General features: G+C 38.8%; 2 protein-coding genes across 13 annotated transcripts in view; both read right to left on the minus strand.

Annotated features, from left to right (window-relative positions):
- Positions 1-2,755: 2,755 nt before the first annotated feature.
- The window catches only part of R3HDM1 (R3H domain containing 1), a 208,406-nt gene continuing 185,620 nt past the window's right edge, over positions 2,756-25,541 (minus strand). For all 12 annotated transcript variants that reach the window (XM_046019038.1, XM_046019035.1, XM_046019032.1 and 9 more), the window contains 6 exons: positions 19,094-19,197; positions 17,038-17,210; positions 8,296-8,440; positions 5,589-5,671; positions 5,023-5,107; positions 2,756-4,104 (listed from right to left, as the gene is read on the minus strand). In XM_046019038.1, coding sequence (XP_045874994.1) covers positions 3,746-4,104; positions 5,023-5,107; positions 5,589-5,671; positions 8,296-8,440; positions 17,038-17,210; positions 19,094-19,197 — 949 coding nt within the window. In that variant the 3' untranslated portion in view covers positions 2,756-3,745. The remainder of the gene's footprint in view (positions 4,105-5,022; positions 5,108-5,588; positions 5,672-8,295; positions 8,441-17,037; positions 17,211-19,093; positions 19,198-25,541) is intronic.
- On the minus strand, positions 22,223-23,150 carry LOC123950722 (galectin-3-like). The gene has a single exon (XM_046019042.1). The coding sequence runs from the start codon at positions 23,148-23,150 to the stop codon at positions 22,341-22,343; it is 810 nt and encodes a 269-aa protein (XP_045874998.1). The 3' UTR covers positions 22,223-22,340.

The raw sequence follows: 25,541 nt of genomic DNA on the forward strand, positions 1-25,541 counted from the left end.
TGCATGTTTTCATTTGAGCCTCTGGTTTTCTTTTAGCATCAGCTCATAAGTCTTCTAGAATTCCAAGCAACATGGGGCTAGATTTGAATCATACCAGCATGTATAGAGCACTTTGGTGCTGCCACCAAACTGGACCCTAGTAGGAGATGGAGTTTGTGCTTTCTGCTTTTAAAGACTGAACATACCGTATTTCATTATGTAGGCAGGTAGTATACTGGGATAGGGGAACTGGCTGCCTTCGTAAAGGCCCTGTGGCTGGCCTCTGTTAAAGTCTTACACTTGCATTTTTTCTGCTGCTGATGACATGTGGAGAACCCAGCTTCTGCAGCTGCCTGAGGTAGCTGTGGATGTACTGGCAATGTCGGTTCGACTGGGACCTGTGTTGGCATACTATTCCCAGGCTGCAGGCTCCTCCTGTGGATCAGAACAATGGCTAGCTTGGGTGAGGGTTCAGACACCTATTTTGTTAGCTCGGATGACAAGCTGATGATTAATTACTGCTGGCGCCATGGCAAACACACTTTGTGCTCTAGACTCACAAACACATACCCAATATATTCATGTTCTTCATGGATCAAGGGCTCAAAACATTAAGCTACATCCTGCTTCATACATAAAGCTACATAAAGTAGCAGAAGTAGACCAAAATTTGTAAAGTGACCTCTATCATTCCAAAAGAAGAGGCTGCTTGCGCTATTATCGGCATAGGCAAGAATGGCCTGTTTTACTGGCAAAAGTACTATCTGTCCCGAAATACAGTCAGTGCTCTGGGAAAATCCACAGCCAAGGCTGTGGGACATTTGAAGCTATCTTTAGGAAGGTTTAAAGTCTGGGCCAAATCACATCTTAAAAGCTTCCTGCGTGTGCTTCTTCCTGTCACCATTTTTCTGTAGGTGAAATCAGATTCTAGAGGATCCAAAAGAAAAGGGGAATAGTCTATGGAAGGTGTGCATATTTTTATAATAATGGGGGTTTGCTAATATTCCCATGTGATTGTCAGGGAACTGCAGGGGTGGTGGTGGTGGGGTGGCTAAGAACTGACTTCACAATAGCTTTGCTCTGGTTTCTGACCCATTTTCTCTGGGCAGGGTTAAACCAAGGGTTTAAAAAAAAAACTGGTTTTAATGTATAGCATGGTCAGTATAGTTAATAGTATTGTATTGTATATTTGAAAGTTGCTAAGAGAATATGTTTTAAAAGTTCCCATCCCACATAAGGGGCACCCAGTTAAGTGGCTCTTGATTTGGGCTCAGGTCATGATCTCATGGTTGTGAGACTGAACCCTGCGACAGGTTCTGTTCTGGGCATGGAGCCTGCTTATTAAGATTCTCCTTCTCCCTCTGGCCGCCCCCTCCACCCCCGCTGCCTGTGCGGGCTCTCTCCCTCTCACAAAAAGTTCTCATCACACACACAAAACAGAACTATACGAGGTGATAGATGTTACCTAGATATTGTGGTGATCATTTTGCAATACGTACAAATATCAAATCATTATGTTGTACACCTGAAACTAATCTAATGTTGCATGTCAATTATATATCAATTAATTATATATCAATTAAAAAAACACTCATGAATCTCAGACCTGTACCCCTGAAACAAAAATACATATATGTTAAAAAATAACAACAACAACAACAAAACCCAAACCACTTCGGTTTACCAGGAATCCTATTGCAGGAGTCAAATATTCAGAGAACTGAAATAAACTAGAAGGTGGTGGTTTTTGGTCTCCATCCCCCATGTATGATGAAGTAATAAATTCTTGCTGCAGTGCTGGCCCTGTGTATCCTCTCCTTTGACTCTCTCCAGTCAAAAATAATAAAAATTCAACTGCTCTTGGCAGTGAGGCACTTTTCACAGTGCTCATTCTTACTTCTTCTGTGCATGGCTCCTTAATCTGTTTCAAAGGCAGCTCCAATTTCTCCCAGGAGTAAAGTATTCAACATCAGGATGTACCAGCTCACGAGGCGGCCTGGGATTCCCTGAGACCAAGTGGGGCTTCGAAAAAGCTTTAGAGTGGGTGAGCGTCTGTGCCAGAGTCTGGGAACACCTGCTGCTGTTAAGTTACAAAGTCAACCTGTAGTCTGGGCTGGAAGCAAACCAGGCTCCAGGCAAGCTGCAGATGGCAGACACTCCTACTTTTTGGGTGTCACAAGCAGTGTGACTGTGCTCGGCTAGCAAATGGAAAAAGCCTTCTATAAAGCAGTTAAGTTAAACTGGACAATAGGGTGCTCAATATATCAGCTAAAATCACGGATTCTTTATCCAACCAAACAAATATTCTATTTTCAGTTGTCTGACTGTAAGTATATTCATACTAAAAACTGTCTTTAATTGATTGGTATTAACCTTATGATAGAACAAAATGATAGGAATCACTCCCACCAATAAAGTGATGCTTTGTAGAACTTTTGAAAAATGAATGGGTTTACTGTCTACCATGTTTTATAAATTTAAAATTGAAATCTCCAAGATGGGTTAAGTCTTCAATACTGATACTCATTTAAAAAGGTGTTTTTGGGGCGCCTGGGTAGCTCCGTGGGTTAAGCCGCTGCCTTCGGCTCAGGTCACGGTCTCAGGGTCCTGGGATCGAGCCCTGCGTCAGGCTCTCTGCTCAGCAGGGAACCTGCTTCCCCCTTTCTCTCTGCCTGCCTCTCTGCCTACTTGTGATAGCTCTCTGTCAAATAAGTAAATAAAATCTTAAAAAAAAAATAAAAAAGGTGTTTTTAATTTACAGAAGACAAAGTAGGTCTATATTTGTAAACATTTATTCTCTTGAACTGAAAAAGGCTTGCATCAGCACACATTGTACAGCCTTGCAAATTACACAGAAATTGAAAAAAAGGTTCCTTGTTCATAAGTGCAATGAATCTTTGATGTCCAGTGATCCGCTGCAAACAATGAAAACAAATCTTAAACCACTTAAGAAGTTTCCAGCACGCATCAAATGCATTTCCTCAGGTGACAAAAAATCCACAAGGAGGGGAATGCAAATAAGTGGCATTTAGTTATCAGAGGGACACTTAAAAAAAAAAAAAAGTGGAAGTATTTTCCTGCCTAAAATGATTCCTATTCCCCTTTGAATCTAAGTGGTTTGATTAAGAAGTGTTAAGAACATAATTTACTTTACACTCAATGTTCATACTACCTAAATGAATAAGGAAAGGACCCTATGAGGGAGCTCTGTATTTTCTGAAAATTTTTTCTGTGTTTAGAGATATAGGGGAAGAGTAATCTTCTATTTGTGGGCTCTCCTTAGGCACCTCCAGCCCCCCCAAAAAGATAGTACATGGTTTTGACTTGGTTATTCCACTCCTGCATTCTTTTCCCCCAAATTCTATGTTAGGTCACATTGTGCTGGCTGCAAAAAAGAAATACAGGTTGCAACTGGTTGTAATAATTTTGAAGAATAATTTGCTGTACAATAGAGCTTTGGATCTGATACAAGAATTCAGAAATATAAAACAAAATAACTATAAAAGTTAGGAGGCATTTGAACAGCATTTCCTCAGAAAAAGCTGCTAACTCTGTATCATTCCGATGTGGATTCCTACAGTCATTTGGGGTGAAATGTGTAATTCTCCCCCTTTGCTGGATCACTGGCCTGTCTTCAAAAGCTATAACGCCATGACCACACGTCCTAGGAGTCTCTATCATGTTAACAGAAGCTCCAAATACCAAGCCAATTAAAGATGGGTGAGGACAGGGGTATCATAAAGGTCAAGGGTCCAAGGTGGCTCTGTTACTGAGAACTTGCCCTTTCCAGAATGTGAAAGTCATAGTGCTTCTTGCTCGTTCTCAGCTTAAATTTGTTAACCGAGTTAATTTGCTTCTTCAATGCATTCTGTGCAGCTGAAATGGAGGGGAATGTGGCTAAGACGGTGTATGTGGAGGCCAAGTCACTGGGTTTAGAGCGTTCAGGGTTGACAGTGTTGTCCCCGCTGCCACAGCAGAGGGGGTGACGACGCAGTTGGGGCTGGGATTGAGGGTCTCGGAGCCACCGGATCTTGGCGCCAATTTTAAAGAGTTCCCCAAAAAGCTTCTCAGCTTCCATGCGAGTTATTCCATCTGGTAGTTCAGTAATTTCCAAGACCTTCCCAACTAGAATGGAAAAGGTGTAGAATTAATAATCCCTGTAACGAAGATGGTAGGCAAAAAGTACTGAAGACCCAGATATGACATAAGAAATGAACGAGATTTTGTGAAACCCTTCAAACCCCACAAAACTATAATTACGGCCATCTTTTAAATCACTCCTCCTTAGCCCTAAGGCAGGGGGTGTAGAGCTAATAGTATTAAATTACCCGTCTCGGGGTGCCTGGGTGGCTCAGTGGGTTAAAGCCTCTGCCTTCGGCTCAGGTTGTGATCCCAGGGTTCTGGGATCGAGCCCCGCATCGGGCTCTCTGCTCAGCAGAAAGCCTGCTTCCTCTTCTCTCTCTCTGCCTGCCTCTCTGCCTACTTGTAATCTCTGTCTGTCAAATAAATAAATAAAAATCTTAAAAAAAAAAAAAAATTACCCATCTCAGTCCTGGCTGATAGCTATACACAGAAAACACTACATTGTATAGTGGATTCTCTAAGTTAGTGTGTGTTTTTGGGCTGTTTCCTGAACAAAACAGCACTTGCCGTAACCCCCAAAGCTGCTGAGTGCCCTCTGAAAGCCCTCTGCCACAGAAAGGCAGTTATCTGTCCATCAGACTGTCTCTGCGTGGGTGGAAGGACTACTTCCTTTCTCCAAAGACACAGAGGCAAAGAGTGTCATTCTACCTGTTCCTTTCACACACAACTTTTCCTTTTGGTCCCTTCATCCTTCCTAAATCGTCCTGCACCTAGCTGCACTCTGAAATCTGAAGTAAGACAATTAAAAGAATATATTTTAAGAGCACATAACAGATGGCATCATTTCCTGTTAACATATAGGGCAGGACTTTATGAAGCAGAAAGCCCCTTTCTGTTTAAAGACTATTGAACTGGTCAACAGTTTGTAGAACAACATCCAGTTGCCTCTCAGGGACATACCTGCTTCTCCGGCACCAAGGTCAGTGGATGCAGCTTTTTTAGCTTGTTTCCTTCCTCGGTTTCCATGCTTGTTGCCAGATTGACCCTGAAAACCCAGAATCAGATGAGAAATAAAATTCATAGTGCTGAAAATGTAACTGTAATGTTTAAACACTTAACACATAAACATACTCAGTCTGGATTTTGTACTTCAGCAGAAAAAATCCAAACACAGGCCCCTGTGGCAATGGCATTTCTGTCCCTCACTATGACCTCACTATGTCACTTGTCGTCTTTCATAAGCAAGGGTACCCTGACACCCCAGCCACTGTCCACCCCCCTTTTTGGAGAGCACGAGTGCGTGACTGCTCATGCAAACAGCACACCACCTTCCCCCTTGTCTGCTCTTAGCTGGGCCAGACCCAGACTCAATGCAGCCAGACGACACTGATAACTCAGCTGGCTGAGGCACACGGGTCTCCCTTGTGCACTGCCAAAGGTGGGCCCAGGGCCGCCTACACTCTCCACCACCCAAGTATGCTGTTCTGCCAACCAAGCCTAGGTCGTCAGACAGCTAGCTTTCACACCTGTTGGGCTGGAATGTGTCCGTGCAGAACAGCAGGAGGGTTGTACTGCAGAGGCTGGCCAAGTAACGGATATCTGGCATCTCCTGAAAGTCAGTAACAAAACATTTCTACGTTGTTCTCTGCTCAGTTACAAAAGTACATCCCAAAGTTTTTTAAATTGTCCAAAACAGTTCACATGACTAGGGCTAACACATTTGGTAGAATAAAAAAGAGTGTAGGTACTGACATACTGTTAAAAAGGATGAAAAGTTTCCATTTTCCCTTTAAACAGCTGGGGTAAACTTCTGAGAAGAATAAAGACTAATAACAGTGGCTATAGAGGAAGGTAAGTGGTGGGAACTGGGTGGAAAGAAGATAGGATGGAGAGATTTATTTACCTTAGAGATTAATTTACCTTAACATTTGATACAAAATCCTCCAAAATAAGTTTAATACCCATTCCACCCACTTGAAATGCTAAAATCCACATTTTCTATGATGATTAAAACTGATATAACTGGGCGCCTGGGTGGCTCAGTGGGTTAAGCCTCTGCCTTAGGATCAGGTCATGATCTTAGGGTCCTGGGATCGAGGCCCACATTGGGTTCTCTGCTCAGCGGGGAGCCTGCTTCTTCCTTTCTTTCTGCCTGCCTCTCTGCCTACTTGTGATCTCTCTCTCTCTGTCAAATAAATAAAATCTTTTTAAAAAATTGACATAACTTACATTTCAGAAGAAGGAAAAAAACCCTGGAAAAACATTAAGCTATCTACCCAAAGTCACACTGCTTTTTAAAAAAGACATTTTTTCCCCCAGTAATCTCTACACCCAATGTGGGGCTCAAACCCACAACCCCGACATCAAGAGTTGCCTGTTCTACTGAATGAGCCAGCTCCTCCCCAAGGTAGCTATTAATTACTACAAATATATGCACTTATACATTTATATACACTCATTACAAACATTTTTTTTTTTAAAGATTTTCTTTATTTATTTGACACAGAGAGAGATCACAAGTAAGCAGAGCAAAGGCAGAGAGAGGTGGAAGCAGGCTCCTGCTGAGCAGAGAGCCCGATACGGGGCTCGATCCCAGGATCCTGAGATCATGACCTGAGCCGAAGGCAGAGGCTCAACCCACTGAGCCACCCAGGTACCCCAACATTTCTTTTTTTTTAAAGATTTTATTTTTATTTATTTGACAGACAGAGATCACAAGTAGGCAGAGAGACAAAGAGAGAGAGAGGAGGGAGGAAGGGAAGCAGGCTCCCTGCTGAGCAGAGAGCCCGATGTGGAGCTCGATCCCAGGATGCTGGGATCATGACCTAGCGGAAGGCAGAGGCTTTAACCCACTGAGCCACCCAGGCGCCCCACAAACATTTCTTTTAAAGTTCATTTATTTTGGGGTGCCTGGGTGGCTCAGTTGGTTAAACATATGACTCTTGATTTCAGCTCCGGTCTTGATCTCAGCGTTGTAGTATCAAGCCCTGTGTTGGGCTCCACACAGTGTGGAGCCTGCTTAAGATTCTCTTCCCCTCAAGAGAGGAAAAAATAAAACAAGATGAAATGAAAGAGGGACACTAACCATAAGACATTCTTAATCACAGGAAAGAAACTCAGGGTTCTTGGGGGGCGGGTAGTGGAGGGATGGGATAACCAGGTGACAGACACTATGGAGGGCATGTGATGTAATGAGCACTGGGTGTTATATAAGACTGATAAATCATAAGCCTGTACCTCTGAAACCAGTAATACATTATATGTTAGTTAATTGAATTTAAATAAAAAAGTTAAATAAAACAAAGATAAATTCTTTCTCCTTCTGTCACTCATCACCTCTATCTCCCTCTCAAAAAAAAAAAAAAAGAGTTTGTATCTCCCAACTCCTCTTTATGTATTCTGTTTTTTAAAATCACTCACTGTACTGTGCATATTTCTTCTAACAGTTCTTTAAAACATGATTTGTGGATAACTATATAGTATTCCTTATACAGATATACCAAATCTAATCCTTACTGATGGACATTTAGGTTGTTTTGCATTTTTCTGCTACAGACCAAGCTCTCCTGTGGATAGATCATTGTGTGCATTATCCTTAGGATAAATTCCAGAAAATAAAATTAATGTTTTCCATATTATTTTAGAATCATCCATTTGCTGTTCCTCCAACTAGACTGAGGTCAGGTAAGTTCTTCTTCTTATTCATCTTTGTATATCAGGGCACAATGAGGACACAATAACTGTTGAATACACTTTTGAATAACCTCTTACTATATACTACTCTGATATAGAAATTAGAAAAAACCCAAATTTATAGCATTGCATATTACTACTATAGAGAAATGTAGTCTAAGGATAGTAGTTATGGTCATTTGAACTCTATTACATAAGTAATTACTGAATGGAAGTAGTTACTAAGATAGTAATTATTAACTAGTGATGAAACATTAAGGATAGGAGAGCATATGGTAATAAACGCATATGCCTGGGTGGAGATGAAAATGCGGTCCTGTGGACAACTGAAAGCAGTACCAAGGGAAATCACAAAGTGATTGGGAAGGGATGTCTTTTCTTTTATCTTCAATTAAAAAAAAAAATTAACTTCGGTGTAGTTAACATACAGTGTTGTAGAGTTTCAGGTGTACAATACAGTGATTCAACAGTTCCATTCAACACCCAGGGGAAGGGATACCCTCCAATCCTCTGAGGCTGTGACTAGTTTCGTGCACTTACCTTGCCCTGGAACAAAAGGTCTAGAAAACTGAGGTATGATGGAAAGGGGTGGTCCAGAGGGACGGACAGTTTTCAGGGTGGTCAGCTGAGCTGGTGCTGGCGACTGAGCTGGTGAAATAATGGGACTACTGAGTTGAGGGCTGTGCTGTAATCACATCAAAAAAACAGGTTAGCATTTTAGTCATGTTCTTTGCAGATTAACTTTTGAGCAAATTTCTTATTTTTTTCTGCTTATAAATATGTATTTATCATTAAAAAATTTAAACACAGAAATTTATGATTTTCAGCTCCCAAAGATAAACACTGGAACAGACTGTTTCTAAGCATATGCAGCCACACATCTAAGTTTTACAAAAACGGAAGTAGACTGACTATACATCCAACTTATGAATCTTGCTTTTGTACCTGGACATTAATATTGTAGATACTTTTCCATGACAAAAAAATACATTTATCTCATTTTTTGTCATGTTAACTGTTTAATATTTTGTTTTTAAACAATTCATCCCTAAAGAACAATTACCAAAAATAGTACAAAGAACTCTCAGATTTCCCAAATGTGATTTTCCTATATTTTTATGTCTCTCTGCATATTTTTAAATCTTTATCTCTTTCTCTGTATACACTGTTATTTTTTTCCCAAAATATTTGAGAATGAGTAGGTTACAATACCCCATCCCAAAATAACTTAGTGTCTTTTTCCTTAAAACAAGGACATTTTCTATATAATTAACCAGCATAGGCTCATCAAAATCTATATAAAACTGATTCTACTCTCTATGTAATAGAGTGTTCAAGAACACTTTGAAATAAAGACGTTTCTAAGAAAAGTCCTTGAAGATAAACAATTATCAAAATCAGGCAGTTAACAATACAGCAATTTTTTTTATTTTTTATTTTAAGATTTTATTTATTTATTTGACAGAGAGAGATCCAAAGTAGATAGAGAGGCAGGCAGAGAGAGAGAGAGAGGGAAGCAGGCTCCCTGCTGAGCAGAGAGCCCGATGCGGGACTCGATCCCAGGACCCTGAGATCATGACCTGAGCCGACGGCAGCGGCTTAACCCACTGAGCCGCCCAGGCGCCCCAACAATACAGCAATATTATATAATCTATAGAGTTTATTCAAATTTCACCAATTGTCCCACTAACATACTTTACAACAAAAAGAAAAAAAAATCTCCGTTTCTAGTCCAGAATTAAATGGTGCATTTAGTTGTCACGTCTCTTTCATCTTTTTTTCTTTTTAAAGTAGCATGGGGCTTGAACTCACAATCCAGAGATCAAGACCTGAGCTCAAATCAAGAGTTTGATGCTTAACTGACTAAATCACCCAGGTCTCCTTTTTATTTTAAATTGGGAACAGAGACTTAGTCTTTTTTCTCTCTTGACTTTGACTTTTTTGAAGGTCATTTTGAAGATGAGTTATCTTGCAGAATGTCCCTTTGGTTTGCTAGCTGCTTTCTCATGCCCAAATTGACAAAGTACATTTGAGTGAGGACTACTAGAGAAGGGATATGTGTGCTTCTCAGTGCATCATGAGAGGAAACCTGACGTCCATGTGTCAACACAGTCCTGGTGACATTTACTTCCATCATTTGGTTAAGGTGGTATCTGCAAGGTTTCTTTGTTGTTAGCTGTTTTTTTCTTTTCTCATTATAAGTGTCTTAGGGGGAGATCATATTATCTGTAAACAGAGAATATTAATTCTTCCTTTTCAACTTGGATGCCTTTTATTTCTTTTTCTTGCCTAACTGCTCTAGGTAGGACTGCCAGTTACAATGTTGGCTGATATGTACCTTTTAAAATCTACTGAGATTTAACTTGTGGCCTAACATACAGATGGTCTATCCAAGAAAATGTCCCAGGTACACTGGAAGGATGTATGTGCTGTTCTTGTCAGGGAGAGTGTTCTCTATACCTCTGCTGCATCTATTTGGTTTGTTGTGTTTAAGCTCTCCATTTCCTTAACTCTTGCCTGGTTGTGATATCCCTTATTGAGAGTAGGGCATTAAAGTTTCCAACTGTTATGTGACGGTTTGTTCTTACAACTATTATACCTTCTTGCTGTATTGAACTTTTGTATCTTTTTTTTTAAAGATTGTTTATTTTTTATTTGACAGACAGAGATCACAAGTAGGCAGAGAGGCAGGCAGTAAGAGAGGGGGAAGCAGGCTCCCCGCTGAGCAGAGAGCCTGATGCGGGGCTCGATCCCAGGACACTAGGATCATGACCTGAGCTGAAGGCAGAGGCTTTAACACACTAAGCCACCCCGGTGCCCCTGAACTTTTGTATCTTGAAAATTTTTTGGATCTATAGTCTTACTTTGTTTAATATTAGCATTAACAACCCCTATTTTCTTTCGGTTACTATTTTCGGGAATTACCTTTTTGTATCCCTTCATTTTCAATTCATTTGTGTCTTTGGACCTAAAGTGAGTTTCATACATAGCATATAATTAGATCAGGTGTTTTTTTTTTTTTTTTTTTTAAAGATTTTATTTATTTATTTGACAGAGAGAGATCACAAGTAGGCAGAGAGGCAGGCAGAGAGAGAGAGGAGGAAGCAAGCTCCCCGCGGAGCAGAGAGCCCTAGATCAGGTGTTTTTAATCCATTCTGCCAATCTCTGTCTTTACAGTTAAAATAACCACTGATAAAGAGGGACTTGCCTTTGTCACTTCGCTGTTTTCCATATGCCTTTTAACTTCCTCCCCACCCTTCACTTCCTGCATTAGTCTTTTGTGTTTACTCCATTTTTCGTAGTAAGATGTTTAAATTCCTTTCTCATTTCCTTTTGTATATGTTCCCATGGGTTTTTTTGAGTTGGGGGATGGTTTGGCTTGGATATTACACCTAACATCCTAAAGTTTTAACACCCTAATTTGAATTTATACCAGCCTAAGTTCAACAACATACAAAAACTCTGCTCCTTTATGGCTCGTACCCATCTCTTTTGGTTGCTGATGTCATAAAATTACATCTTTCTACACTGTGTGCCCAGGAACATAAACTAATAATTCCTTTAAGTGTATTAGTCTCTTATTAAATTATGTAGAAAGCAAAAAGTACAGTTATGGACCATTGGTACAATACAACTAACTTTTATAATTGCTCATGTGTTTAACTTAATAACTGAGAACCTTACTTCTACATATAGCTTTGTCTTACTGTCTATTGTTCTACTTCACTCTACAGGACCCCTTTGAGAATTTCTTGCACAAAGGTCTCAGTTTTATCTGGGGATTTTAATTTCCATCTCATTCCTGAAGAGCAGTTTTGACAAATACAGGATTTTTGGTTAACATTTTTTTCTTTTAACACTGTGAATATACTGGCCTGCTGCCTTTGGCCTCCAGTTTCTGATGAGAAATTTGCTGATAATCTTTTTTGAGGATCTTTTCTATGTGTCAAGTTGTTTCTTTCCTGCTGCTTTTAGTATTGTCTTTATTTTTTGAGACTGATTATATTGTGTTTTAGTGTGGGTATTTTGGGAGTTCTTACTTGGAGTATGTCAAGCTACTTCACATTTATGTTCATGCTGTTTATCAAATTTGGTAAGTTTTCAACCATTATTTCTGCAAATATTTTTCTCTTCTCCTTTTGGGACAACCATGCAATGTGTTGGTCATTTTGATGTTTTCCTACAGGTCCCTTGGGCTCTGTTCAATTTTATTCATTCTCTTTTCTGTCTGTTCCTCAGACTTACTCATTTCCAAAGTCCTGTCTTCAAGTTCTCTGATTCTCTCTCTTCACCCTGCTCGCATCTGCTGCTGAATTCCTCCAGTGAACTTTTCATTGCAGTTATGATATTTTTAGCTCCAGAATTTCATTCTGGCTTCTTTTTACGTTTTCTATCACTTTATTGATATTTCTGTTTTGCTCATACATTATTTTCTTATCTTTCCCTGTATCTTCCTGTAGTTCTTTGAGCAGTCTGAAGACAGCAATTTTAAGGTCTCTGTCCAGGAGATCTGTCATCAGATCTTTTTCAGGGACAATTTTATGTTGACTTATTTTTTCTTCCCTTGAATGGGCCATACTGTCCTGTTTCTTTGTATGCCTTGACTCTCTGTTGAAAACTGGACACTTGGATCTAACCATGTGGTAACTGGAAATCAGATTCTCCCCCTTCCCAGGGTTTGTTCTGTTTTGTTGCTGCTACGGTTTTTGTTTATTGACTGTTGCAGGCTGTCTCTGTGCCAAAGATCGGCCTGAGGTATAACCTTGAGGTCTTTTCAGGGTTTGGCCTATGCCTTTTCCTGGGCAAGTGCCCTATATATTGATTTGCTTTTGAATGTCCCAGTCCTTACTGTGTGGCTCCCAAAATGGACTCAAAGAGAACAACAAAGGGAGGGAAAACAGGACTCTGGTCCTTTAAGTCCCCTAGAAGTGTCAGGGGAGAGATGTGCAACGATGTGGGGAGGTGCAACAACAATGCTATTGCCCCTTCGTCTACAGCTCTGTGATCAGAAGCTGAGACCCATCATGAGAACACAAAGCCTTTGTATTTGGAGGACAGGGTCCTTTTTTTGCCCACACCGGCTTCTGTAGGCTGCTCTAGTAACAATGTGCACAGTTGCCTGTCAGGGGGTGAAGGTAAGGATAGGCACCTATTACTGGGCTAAAAGCCGAATTTGACTGAATTTAATTACAATTTATCACCCAAGCTTTTTCCTGGCAGTTGCAAGCCTTCAATAGATTCTAGGGCTCCAAAACTGTTATATCAGACAGATTCTGCCAGCGCAATTATTTCCAGGTGGAGAGAGAGACTCCTGATGCTTCTACTCTGCCATTTTCCTAGAATCCTCTCTCCTCCAGTGATGATTCTTGCCTGGTGGTCTGCAGATGGTGATTTTCTAATTCTATCATTCTTTCTATTATATACAGTTCACATTTTATAGTAAAGGAGCTTCACTCTTTCCCCATTCATTCATTTGTATCAGGATGGACTCATGGATTCTATTTTATTTTAAGGGTGATCATTCATTTCTTATTTTATTTCCAAAGTATTCAAGTCTGGTCCTGTGTCTCTTGACACATCTCCCTCACCCTTTAAGTATTTTATTACTTTCTGGCACAGCAACATGTTCCAAAGTCACCTTGTATTTTTCCCTGAATGAATCCTGGCAACAGTCATTTCACTAAGAAGTCCTGGTTGCTTTAAGTGGAGAATGGTATTTAGAAATACCATTTGGGTAGTAGGTATATCTCATTCTTTTTCTTATATACACTTAAGATATTTTCCTATATGGTACAGTAATTTATTTAATCACTTATCCCACTGTTGAATATCAAGATATTTTTAGTTTTTCAAGGTCACCAACAGGTAAGAAAGAAATATCCAAGTACACATATTCCTGTGTGCTTGTTCCACAATTTTTACTGGACAAAGTTCTAAAAGTAAATTTGTGGATCAAAGGTTTATGTACCTTCTACATAAATTTTCCTTTTAAATTTGAGTACAGTTGACCTTTACACTAGTTTCAGGTGTACAACATAGTGATTCAACTTCTCTATACATTATTCTATACTCACCACAAATATAGCTACCATCTGTCATCATACAGTACTATCACAATTATCACTGACTACCTTCCTTATGCTGAATGTTTCATCCCCATGACTTAAGCATTTCACGTGCATGTATCTCCTGTATCTCCCACTCCCCCTCATTGACTATATTCACCTCTCCACCTTCCCATCTCTCATCACTCTGGCAACCATCAGTTTGTTCTATGTATTTACAGGCCTGACTCTGCTTTTTTTTTTTTAATTCTATTTATTTTGTTTTAATGTTTATGCATTTGTTTTGTTTTTTAGGTTCCACATATGAGTGAAATCATATGGTATTTGTCTTTCTCAGTCTTATTTCACTTAGTATAATACTCTCTAGGTCCATCCACATTGTTGCAAATGGCGAGCTCTCTTTTTTATGGTTGATATATTCCATTGTTTATATATCATATCTTCCTTATCCATTAGTATGTCAATGTACGCTTAGGTTGCTTCCATATCTTGGCTACTGTAAACAATGTTGAAATACACTTAAGGCTACTTAAATTTTTTTGAATTAGTGTTCCCATTTTCTTTGGGTAAATACCCAGTAGAAGAATTATTTAATCTCATGGTATTTCTATTTTTAATTTTTTGAGGAAAGTCTATACTGTTTTTCTCAGTGGCTGCACCAGTTTGCATTCCCACCACCAGCACACCACATTTTCCTCCACATCCTCGCCAATACTTGCTATTTCTTGTCTTTTTTTTTTAAAGATTATACCTATTTATTCGACAGACAGAGATCACAAGTAGGCAGAGAGGCAGGCAGAGAGAGGGGGAAGCAGGCTCCCCGCAGAGCAGAGAGCTCGATGCGGGGCTTGATCTCAGGACGCTGGGATCATGACCTAAGCCGAAGGCAGAGGCCTTAACCCACTGAGCCACCCAGGCGCCCCTATTTCTTGTCTTTTTGATTGTAGCCGTTTGGACAGGTGTAAGGTGGTATCTCATTGTGCTTCTGATTTGCATTTCCCTGATGAGTGATATTGAACATCTTTTATGTATCTGTTGACCATCTGTAGGTTTTCTTTGGAAAAATGTCTACTGAAGTCTTCTGCCCAATTTTTAATTGGATCGTTTATGGTTTTGGTGTTGAACTGCTATGTGCATTCTACATTTTCAAAAATGTCACTAAACTGCCTCCAAGAAGAGTTCTGTCAATTTGCAGTACCACCAAGAATGTACAGGAGGGTTTGTAATTGGACATCTCCGCCAACAATGCAAATTTTAGTCTTCTTCAGTTTTCCCAATATACATAAAAATATTATTATATTTTCATCTGATTAATGGCCATTGGCCATTTAGTTTGTGAGGTAGCCTATAAATGATCTTTGCTCTTTTTATTCTGCTGTAATTTTTTCATGTGGATTTTATTCAGTTCATCTTTAAAAATATTTATTTATTAATATTTTCTTTCAGGATTTTATTTTAGTTTTTCTCAGTAATCTCTACACCCAATGTACACGAACGTAATGAACTTCCATGAACCCAGTACGCAGCTTTGATCGTGTTTTCCCTTGCTTTGCTCCCCCTAGAGAGTTTTGAGCAAATCTCAGGTATTATAGCATTTCATTTGCAAATAGTTTAATATACAAATATTTTAAAAATATTTTTACCTAATGGAACTTTTTTTTTAAAGTAGGCTCCACACCCAGTGTAGAGCCCAATGCGGGGCTTGAAATATGACCTTGAGAACAAGACCTGAGCTGAGATCAAGAGTCAGACGTCTAGCCTACTGAGCCACCCAGGTGCCCCAGGAATTATTATTTTCTAAAAAAAAAAAAAGATTCTCATACTAACAAAATTAACATATTTAAATATCCCCCCTATGCTGAAAAATGTCTTTTGAGTGTTCAATATCAAAGGAAGATCCACAGGTTGTATCTGATTATAACTCCTGAGTATACTTTAATCTATGAAAGACTCAGCATTCATTTTTTTATGAGATTTTTAAAAACTATTAACATATAATGTATTATTTGTTTCAGGGGTACAGGTCTGTGATTCATCAGTCTTACACAACACAGTGTTCACCGTAACATACACACTCCCCAATATTCATCACCCAGCCACCTTATGCCTCTTCCCCCCTCCCTTCCCCCCTCAGTTTGTTTCCTGAGATTAAGAGTCTCTTATAAACGGTTTGGTCTTGTTTCATTTTTGCCTCTCTTCCCCTATGATCCTCTGTCTTGTTTCTTATATTCTGCGTATCAGTAAGATCACATGATAACTGTCTTTCTCTGATCTATTTCTCTTAGCATAATACCCTCTAGTTCCATCCACGTCATTGCAAATGGCAAGATTTCATTTTTTGATGGCTGCATTGTATTCCATTGTATATATACACCACATCTTCTTTATGCATTTACCCAGATGGACATTTGGGCTTTTACCATAGTTTGGCTATTGTGGACATTGCTGCTATAAACACCGGAGTGCAGGTGCCTCAGCCTTCATTTCAAAATGTCTTTTTTTTTTTAAGAGAAATGAGGTCAATTTGTCCAGTAAAATATTCCATGGTATAAGCTGTCCCCCCCACGCACCCCGTATTTTCTGTAATTAATAGCTAGACTTAGGGACTTGGTCAGATTCAGGCTCTGTGTTTTTTATAAGAGTACATTATAGGTGATGCTATGTACTTCCTTCTACACTACATTAGGAGGCAAATAATATTTGGTTGACCCACTTTTAGTGATCTTATAATTGATCAGTTGCTTCAAGTGTTGTCTGCCTAATTTATCCATTTTAAATTCTCCCAAAGAACTTTTCCTAATGCTCCTGACATGTGCTGATGATTTTCTTGGATCCGTTATTTTAGTAAGATTCCAAAATGGTGATTTTTAAATTCCACCATTACTTTTATATTTATTAACTGTATTTCTTCTACAATAAAGAGTATTTTTGCATCAACCTTCTTGTTGCACTAATAGTTCATATGGGAAATGTAGGAAAACTACTTACTTTTCTTTACCACATTATAGATCTAGTACAACTTCTGATTTTTTATATTAAAAATTTTTATATTAAAAAATTATTTATTTTTTTATATGCAAAAGTTGAAGATAACATTTACATACTGAAAGAAATAGTGTGGCTACAGAGAATGTTCAAACTTCTTTACTAAGATCCATCATGTGTGACTAAAATGTTGAAAGTGTTAAAATTGTAATAAACAAAAGAAGCATCTTACCTGAACAATATTGTCTACATTGCTAAATTCCACACACTTCTGCCCTCTCTGGTGATCACAGTAATACTTGTTTTGTTTCCACTGTGGGGGTGAGTGGGCGCGAGATTGTGGATTGTTTGGTACATTGAGCTGCATCATCACCATCCCTCCACCAGGGGGCGGAGGCGGCACAGCTGGAAATCAGAGTTGGGACACCACTATCAGCATACTTTACAACTAACTGATAGATCTTTAAATACTAAGAAAATGGCAATAATTTTACACTTCTGAACAAAACGTTAATATCATATATGTGAGCCAGATTTAAACCCTAGAGCTTTATGCTACAAGCGTGTGTTTAAAAAGGCATTAAAATGGGACTCTGTAGGCCTAAACATCTTATTCTAAAAATAACAGGTCCACGGTTATCTATAAAAGCGATTAGTTTAAAAAATAAATTAATTTAAAAACTGGCATTAAATACACAAAGAAGAAAAAGTTTGGGATGTGGGAATCAGAAAGCACAATTTTAGTACTCTGAAATGTCTTGTAACTCTGGGAAAATCATTTAACCTCTTTAATTACATGTTCTCATCGGAAAAAGGCAGCAAAGACTTCCTTGGCTAACTTTAAAAAGTTGTTATGATCATATGCATGCACAAACACTTGTTACTTGTATGGCAGAGGTAAGCAGACTATTGTATCTGACTCCTTATCTGACTTATTTCTCTCGTGTACTAGTCTACAGCACCACTAGTATTAGGCATGTATGCTGTCTGCCACCCACCCCTTCAGCGTAAGGTAAGGTAGGATTTTAATGCCTTGAGGGCCATAGTTTGTATCAAAATGGTAACCAAAATGGTGGTTTGCAGTTTGCTAGAAATAGATCCAGCCTGACTGGCTAGGCAAACCACAGAGGGCTGACTGCTTAGGGACAGCTCAATGATAGAAGCCCACGCTGAATGTACACTATTAGTCATTTATTTCATAATCATTTACTGTTTCTTTGTTTCTCAGAAATTTACATATGTCAAGAAATCATTATAATAAAATATGGTATCATGATAAAGGATTATTTAAGATAGCATGGAAACCAAAAAAAGAAGCAACCAACTCTATTTTAAGTACTAGGAAAGCCTTTGTAGAAGAGGTGATTTTTGAGTCAAACCTTGAGGATGAGCAGGATTTTGGCAAGTAACAGTGGATGGGCATTCCGGGCAGAGGAAGAGGTACAAAAGTGTCTTTGGCATGAAAAAGCATGGTACTTTGTCAAACACAGTTCTGTTTGACATGAACATGTAAGCATAATTAGGAGGCTTACTTGCTAGGGAGTTTACACGGAGAATCCATGCACATTCTAGATTCAGAGGAATGACATTAAAGAGACTTTTGTTTCAGGAAAGTATCCCTTGAACAGTGTGTATGTGTGTGTGTGTTGGGAAGGAGAAAAGCTAGGTGTGGGGGAAGCATGGAATGAGCATAATACTCAGGAGACTGCTGCAAATAAGATGTGAAAAGAGTGACCAAGAATGGCAGCAGTGGAGAAAGAAGGAAGGCATGAGATCTGAAGGAATGGTGATTATGACTTTGCAAACTTTTTGGTCCCTAGAGAGAGGGTGAGGTGAGGGATGAGGGTAGAGGGAGGAGTATTAAATCTAAAGTGCCTCTGACAATACCAGGTAGGGATGCCCAGATGGCAGTTGGCTATTTGGCCTCTTCTCAGCCAAAAGAAGATTTGAGAGGTGCTGGCAAAAAAACAGTTGTTGAAGCGTAGAAGGTGGATGCATCTGCTAGGAAGAGCATGAAAAATAAGGAGATGATTCCAGAGAACATCAATGCTTATGAGGTGGGGAAAGAAGGAGAATCTGAGAAGAGAAACATGATAGCAGTGTGGGAGTTACAGCAGTTGAATAGGAAGAAGCGGATGGGAACTGTTAGCTCTGAATTTGCAAGGCACCCTAAATACCTTGGGTATATCTCAGCACAAAAGAAGTTGAAAACCGTGTTCTAGACATGACTAAGGAACTCAGTTTCTCAAATGGACAAACCATTACCTATTTTCCAATTATATTCATACCTGCACACTGGTGGCTTTGAAGCTGCTGGGAATTGCATGGTGAAGTAGTTCGAGGAAACTGTACTTGTTCTGATCCTGGATGTGGCAAGTAACCTACTGATGAGCTAGAGGGGAAAAAATCAGACAAACACAAAAACAGCACAGTGAGATGGAGATGACTGTAAAGACTCTGAATGAAAAATCCTACAAATTTATTTAAATGAAATTACTTTTCAAAGTGGTTAGGAGTAAAAATAAAATCTACCACTATTCCCTATGAGTTATAAACAATTACTTTCTGGACAAAAATCTCCTTATGTTTATGACAGTAATACTGATTCTTTTTTAAATCAGGAAACACCACTCCTAATTTCATTGCTCTTAGTCCTTCACAAATTACTCTAAATATGACTTTTTAATTATTCAAATAATTATTCAGAAAAGAAAAATAACTTTACAAAATGGAAAAGTAATTTATTTGGATCTCACTTAGCTATATTTTAGAAAAGAGAATATACAGTTTGACAACAATGAGACTCAGAGAATAATGTTTAACCACCTTAAAAAAAAAAAAAGATTTTAGGGGTGCCTAGGTGGCTCAGTTGTTAAGCATCTGACTTTGGCTCAGGTCATGATCCCAGGGTCCTGGGATCGAATCCCACATGGGGCTCCTTGCTAAACAGGAAGCCTACTTCTCCTTCTTGCCTACTGCTCCTCCCGCCCCTGTGTGTGTGTGTCTCTCTTTGACAAATAAATAAATAAATAGATCAATAAAATCTTAAAAAAAAAAAATCCAGACTATAAGACACATAAAAATACAAATGTGTAAAAACATAAGCAATATTTGTAGGGCAGCTAGAAATAAAAATGCCAACTAGATATTTGATATAACTAAGAAGTTAACTACTACAATTTTTAATATACGCAAGTGTTATAGTTTTGTGGGTTAAAAAAACTTTTTTAGGGATTTCTATATAGAAATACTCATAAATGAAATGCCACAATATCTGAATTTATTTAAAAATCATATGGGAAGAGGATGAGGTAGAGCTTTTAGAGGAAAACAGATGGGTCATTAGTTAATAACAGTAGAAGTTACGGGTACATGGGGGTTCAGTGCACTTTATGTACATTGAAGAATTTCTGTAATAAAAAGCTAGAAATGTTTCTCTAAATCGGGCTGACAATTCTCCAATTACTAAAAATTCATTAAGTTTTATTGCGCTTCTTAGTGGCAGTAACTCATTGTGGTTCAATAAAAGGAAAAAGAAAGGGATGTAAAGAGAGGATGCCACAAAAGGTGATTCTGGACTATAAGACAAAATGTAAAAAAAAAGTACTTCCTGAAACTGATGTAAATTACGATTGGGATGCATTATGAGTCTCAGCTAAGCTGTGGAAGTAACACAGCTCAAGACATGGTTTGTAAACACGCTGCTACTAGGAGAACAGAAAGTTCCACTATAAGGTGGAAGGGTTTTTAGGCTCTAATTGGGATACATACCCCCTTGGGCCATGCAGTACCCCTCACCCTGATCTTGGTCACTAAGCACCTTCTAATGGCTTATCCAAGTTCTGAGGCACATGAATGACAGGAAGCCACCCAGAATAGGAATAATATTCAGGTCACTGAGCTGAGTGAGATATCCCATACTACTAAACTACAAATTGCCATTCTACTTCACCACTTTAGTGGGTTTTAGTTTTATATAGTTAGTATAAACTGGTTTGCTAGTCCTAGATTATCCCTTAAGTAAATGAATTACAAAACTGAGTTCCAAGACCAAGTGATCTCCTTCAAAAGACATGAAGACACTTTAAGGGATACGGACCGGGCAATAAGTAGCTCTCTTAAATTTCTTAAACACTCTATTTTCAATTACCATCAAATTTGTCTTTTACAAAGGCAGAACTAGAATAGGTTAGAAATAAAAAAAGAAAAGCAAGAGAGTCAGCTTTTTAAATACCACTCTCACTTTAAAAATGCAAATATTTATAATACATCAAAAAGGAAAAACCGTTTGTAGTAGTTTCAAAAAATGTTCCTTTAGGAGACAGGGTATAAGCAGAAAGGGGACTTTTTAAAGCAAAACACCAGGCCCAGTTCTTAAAGAAGTTCATATACTTCCACTGAACAGGAAAATAAAACATCAATTCCATGAATCCATTTGGTCCCAAACTTCCTAAAAACCATGAATGTAAATTAAAACTAATAATATCAACTTTCAAAGGCTTTGAGTTCATTGCAACAAAAATTGGCCTTGACATTTACACCAGTTGTTTCGCTCTATTTTTTAGGAGCTGTCCCTTCCCATTCTATAGTACGGCCAAGTTAAATTGCTGCAAAGCTGCCTCTCCAGGATCAGCAGAATGGATAAATGACGTAAATATCCAAAAGGTTTCTTCTTCTGGGTTTTCTGTAACGTTCGTCTTATTCCTACAATGTTCTATGATCATTCATAGGTAAAAATTCCTCTTTCCTCTAGGCATTTGTTTTTTGCATTCTTACTGTATTCTGGATCAAACCCATGATGGAAGAAATGATAAACACATTATGTATTTTTAAAATCAGAAAACCACTGCAGTCTACCAAAGTCTGAAGAATTTACAAAAAAGTCCTATAACCATTTACGAATGCTTAAAACAGTCTTTTTAGGGAGTACTCCCAATGTCTCTTTGATTAGATCATGGTAATCTATTTGATACACTATGAGTGGAAATTTATTCTTATTAAGATATACTCTCTGGGTATTCTTGCAAATTCAAGTGATGTTACATTGCTATCTATTTTAATGGCTCTGACATTTAATATTTGTTACAGTGGAAAGCACCATGGATTTTGGTGTCAGGAGGCAGCATGGGCTTAAGTTCAAAGTCCACTTTCTTGTAGTATGTCTTTGAACTTCAGCTCTCTCATCAATCAATGCACCATTAATCCTTACCTTACTAAATTATGAGGAAAGACATGGCCAAATAATTCAAAATACAAAAAGTCAAATGCAAAAATGTGCATCTTCATTAATGATGAAAGAACTGAATTAAAATGAGGTATGTTTCTATTATGAAACATGACAGCAAGTCAGTACCTAAAAGGATCGTAAATCAAAGGAAGATTTTTTTTTTTTTAACTCTTAGAATGTTTGTTAAATCGAAGATTTACAAGAAGGATGAATGAATAAAAGTGAAAATTTTCAATCAGGAAACATGAAGTTTCAATGTGTAAGGGTTTATATTCAATTTCTTCTTTTTAAAATCTTCCCCTTTAAGATTATATCATAACGTGTGAAGCACTGGTGAGATCTATGTCACCAGAAATTCCCAGTTTGCTGATTTCCTGGAGATTTTTCATCCGATGATTGTACTGCCACAAGTGAGCATCATTGACCACAACCTTGAAGTGGTCAGATTCAACCAGCACTTGTATTTTGAATGGTTTACCACTTTTGAATGGGAAAGTCGCCTGTCTTTCTTCCTTTCCCCAGATGTTATCCAGCTTTGTATTGCAAACAATGACTCTCTTGTTGTCCTCATCAAAGCGTGGGTTAAAGTGGAAAGCAATGTCATTCCCTCTCTTGAAATCTAAAGCAAATCTGTTTGCATTGGGCTTCGTTGTGCCCAGAATTGTTATCAGCATGCGAGGCATGACTCCTCCGGGCAAGGGCAGGTCATAAGGTACAATCAGTGGTCCAGCAGGGATGCCAAAGGCGCCAGCAGCGGGCTGGGCTCCAGGAGCACTTGGCTGTCCAGGAGGCGGGTAGGCCCCGGGCCCACTCGGTTGGCCAGGCTGGGCTCCTGATGCAGGTGGTCCAGGATAAGCAGGAGCTGTTGGGCCAGGGTAGGCTCCTGGAGGTGCCTGTCCAGGACAGCCGCCAGGAGGGGCCTGTCCAGGGTAGCCGCCAGGAGGGGCCTGTCCAGGATAACTGCCAGGAGGAGCTTGTCCAGGGTAGGCACCAGGATAGGAGGCCGCTGGATAGCCCCCTGCTCCAGCAGGCTGGTTTCCCCATTGACCAGGCCATCCTTGAGGGTTTGGGTTTCCAGACCCAGATAAAGCATCATTAAGTGAAAAACTGTCTGCCATTTTCCTGACGCCGTGGTGCTCGCTCGCTTGCTGCGGGGGTGGTTTCTGGTGAGGTGCTGCGATCCCACCAAAGGAAGATTTTTGTCAAAATACACGAAGAACCTTAAAAACAGACCTATTTTTTAACTTATTAATTCCCCTCTAAGGACTTTACGCCAAGAAAGAAATTCAGATTGCTTACTAAATGATTCAATTAAGTGAAAAAGATGAAAAAGACCTGCATGGTTTCCTTCTTCCTCGTTTTTTTAAAAATAATTTATTTATTTATTTATTTGAGAGAGAGTGAGAGAGAGAGGGAGAGTGTGAGCAGGGGGATGAACAGTTGGGGAGGGAGGACAAGCAGACTCTGTGCTGAGCGCAGAGCCCAACATGGGGCTCAATCCCATGACTCCAAGTTCATGACCTGAGCCAAAACCAATTCTCGATGCTCAATGGACTGAGCCACCCAGGCGCTCAACTTATATGAAAAGAAAAAACTACATGAAACTGTATGAAAAGAAAAAGGAGAAAAATATGAATGTGACAACAACAGTTACCTTAGGGTTGTAGGAATACAGCTGATTCTTGACAATTTATACTGTTATTTTCCAAAAAAGCATGCGTACATTTTATAAGTATAAAAAATAAATACTAAAAATATCCAATGAAAACTGCTTGGAAAGTTTGACTTTTATTTTTATTTTTTTAAACTTTTTTTTTTTTTTAAGATTTTTTATTTATTTATTTGACAGAGAGAGATGACAAGTAGGCAGAGAGATCACAAGTAGGCAGAGAGGCAGGCAGGGAGAGTGAGAGGGAAGCAGGCTCCCTGCCAAGCAGAGAGCCCGATGCAGGACTCGATCCCAGGACCCTAAGATCATGACCTGAGCCGAAGGCAGCAGCTTAAACCACTGAGCCACCCAGGCGCCCGAAAGTTTGACTTTTAAATGTTGCTTTAGGGATTTAATTCCAGTGAATGATCTGAATCTCCTTCAGAACTCCTCAGCAGATGTCAGAGCAAGGCCATCTGGAGACAGTTACACTGATTCTATGCAACATAAACCTTCAATTCATTTAAGGGTCAGCCACACAGCTGAGCTTGCTGTCTCTAGAAGAAAATACGAGTTTTCTACCTTATAACATTTCTGCAAGTCAAGGTGATTTCTAGCCTATCTATTTTTGTAATGCTGGTACCTATTTAGGACAACATAAATAAAACTCTCAACTAATTAGAATTTGGCCAAACTATATGCTCAATGAATAAAAATAAATATCAGGTAAAAATTTTACTGTACAATATTTCAGGTTTTCCCTTAAATGCAAAAGGCCAATTTTCCTTAGCTTTCTGGTTAAATGTTCACATTTATACAAATACTCATTTACAGCTTACCTATTCCCTATACCTGTATTTTGAATTATTTGGCCAAGTCTTTCCACATATTTCTAAAAACTCAATAGACTTAAAAAGAGAGAAAAGAAAATACTTAAAACACAAATAAAACAAAGATGGGATAAGACCACCTGAGATAGAATTGTTGCTTTCATTGAACACTGAATTTGTGTTTCTTAGCAGCTAAGACAAAATGGTGAATCCAGAGGATAAAACTCTGCCGGGATGGTAAAAGTAGCAAGCATTTAAGCTTCTGGTAGGTACTATTATTACAGACATATCGTAACTATATTCTTTGATGAATTTAAAACATGTAGTTAATTACAGAAGAATTCAGTCTTCTGATATGAGAGACAGTTCCTATTTTACTAGGAAACTGAGGGACTGGGGTGGAAAACGATAAGATTATTTCGCATTAAATAAACAGGTAGGCTGCGAAAGCCCCTGCAATAAGGGCTAATTTTCCTTACAAATGAACTTTGAATACTTCAGTTACTGGTATGAAAGCCAAAAGTCCACTAAAATATTTCATATAAAAGATGTCTTTGGCTTGAGCACTATAAGGGTAGCTATAATCAAACACAATTAACCATAAATATATCTCTGGTACTCTTGGGAGAATGATTTTGAGAAGGACCATATTCTGACCAACCCATTAGTATGAACTCAATATCATTAAGAAGCTGCGTTATTGGACCTGTTGGGTACATCACTTTAGTAACTCAGTGAAGTGGTAGAAAACATCTGCCAAACAATAATTTTAGCTTTATTATAGTTGATCTTAAGCTGTTCTTTCTGGCAGTAATTTAGCTACTTATTAAGTCTGCTCTTAGAGTGACACCATAATATTGCCATTGATGCTGAGGATAATTCTTATACACCAATGGGATAAGCTAAGGAACACGATCCTGTTCTTCAAATAGTTTCATTGAATCTTTTAAATATAATTTTAAAAGATGGGATGCCAGAATAGTATCATTTCATATTGTTTAAATCAATATTTCACCTATTAGAAATTGACT

This window comes from Meles meles, chromosome 9, assembly GCF_922984935.1.
Source record: "Meles meles chromosome 9, mMelMel3.1 paternal haplotype, whole genome shotgun sequence".
Lineage (NCBI taxonomy): Eukaryota > Metazoa > Chordata > Mammalia > Carnivora > Mustelidae > Meles > Meles meles.

Bases quoted from the DNA above. Each gene is read 5' to 3' on its own strand.
- LOC123950722 (XM_046019042.1), bottom strand. From the start codon at position 23,150: ATGGCAGACAGTTTTTCACTTAATGATGCTTTATCTGGGTCTGGAAAC.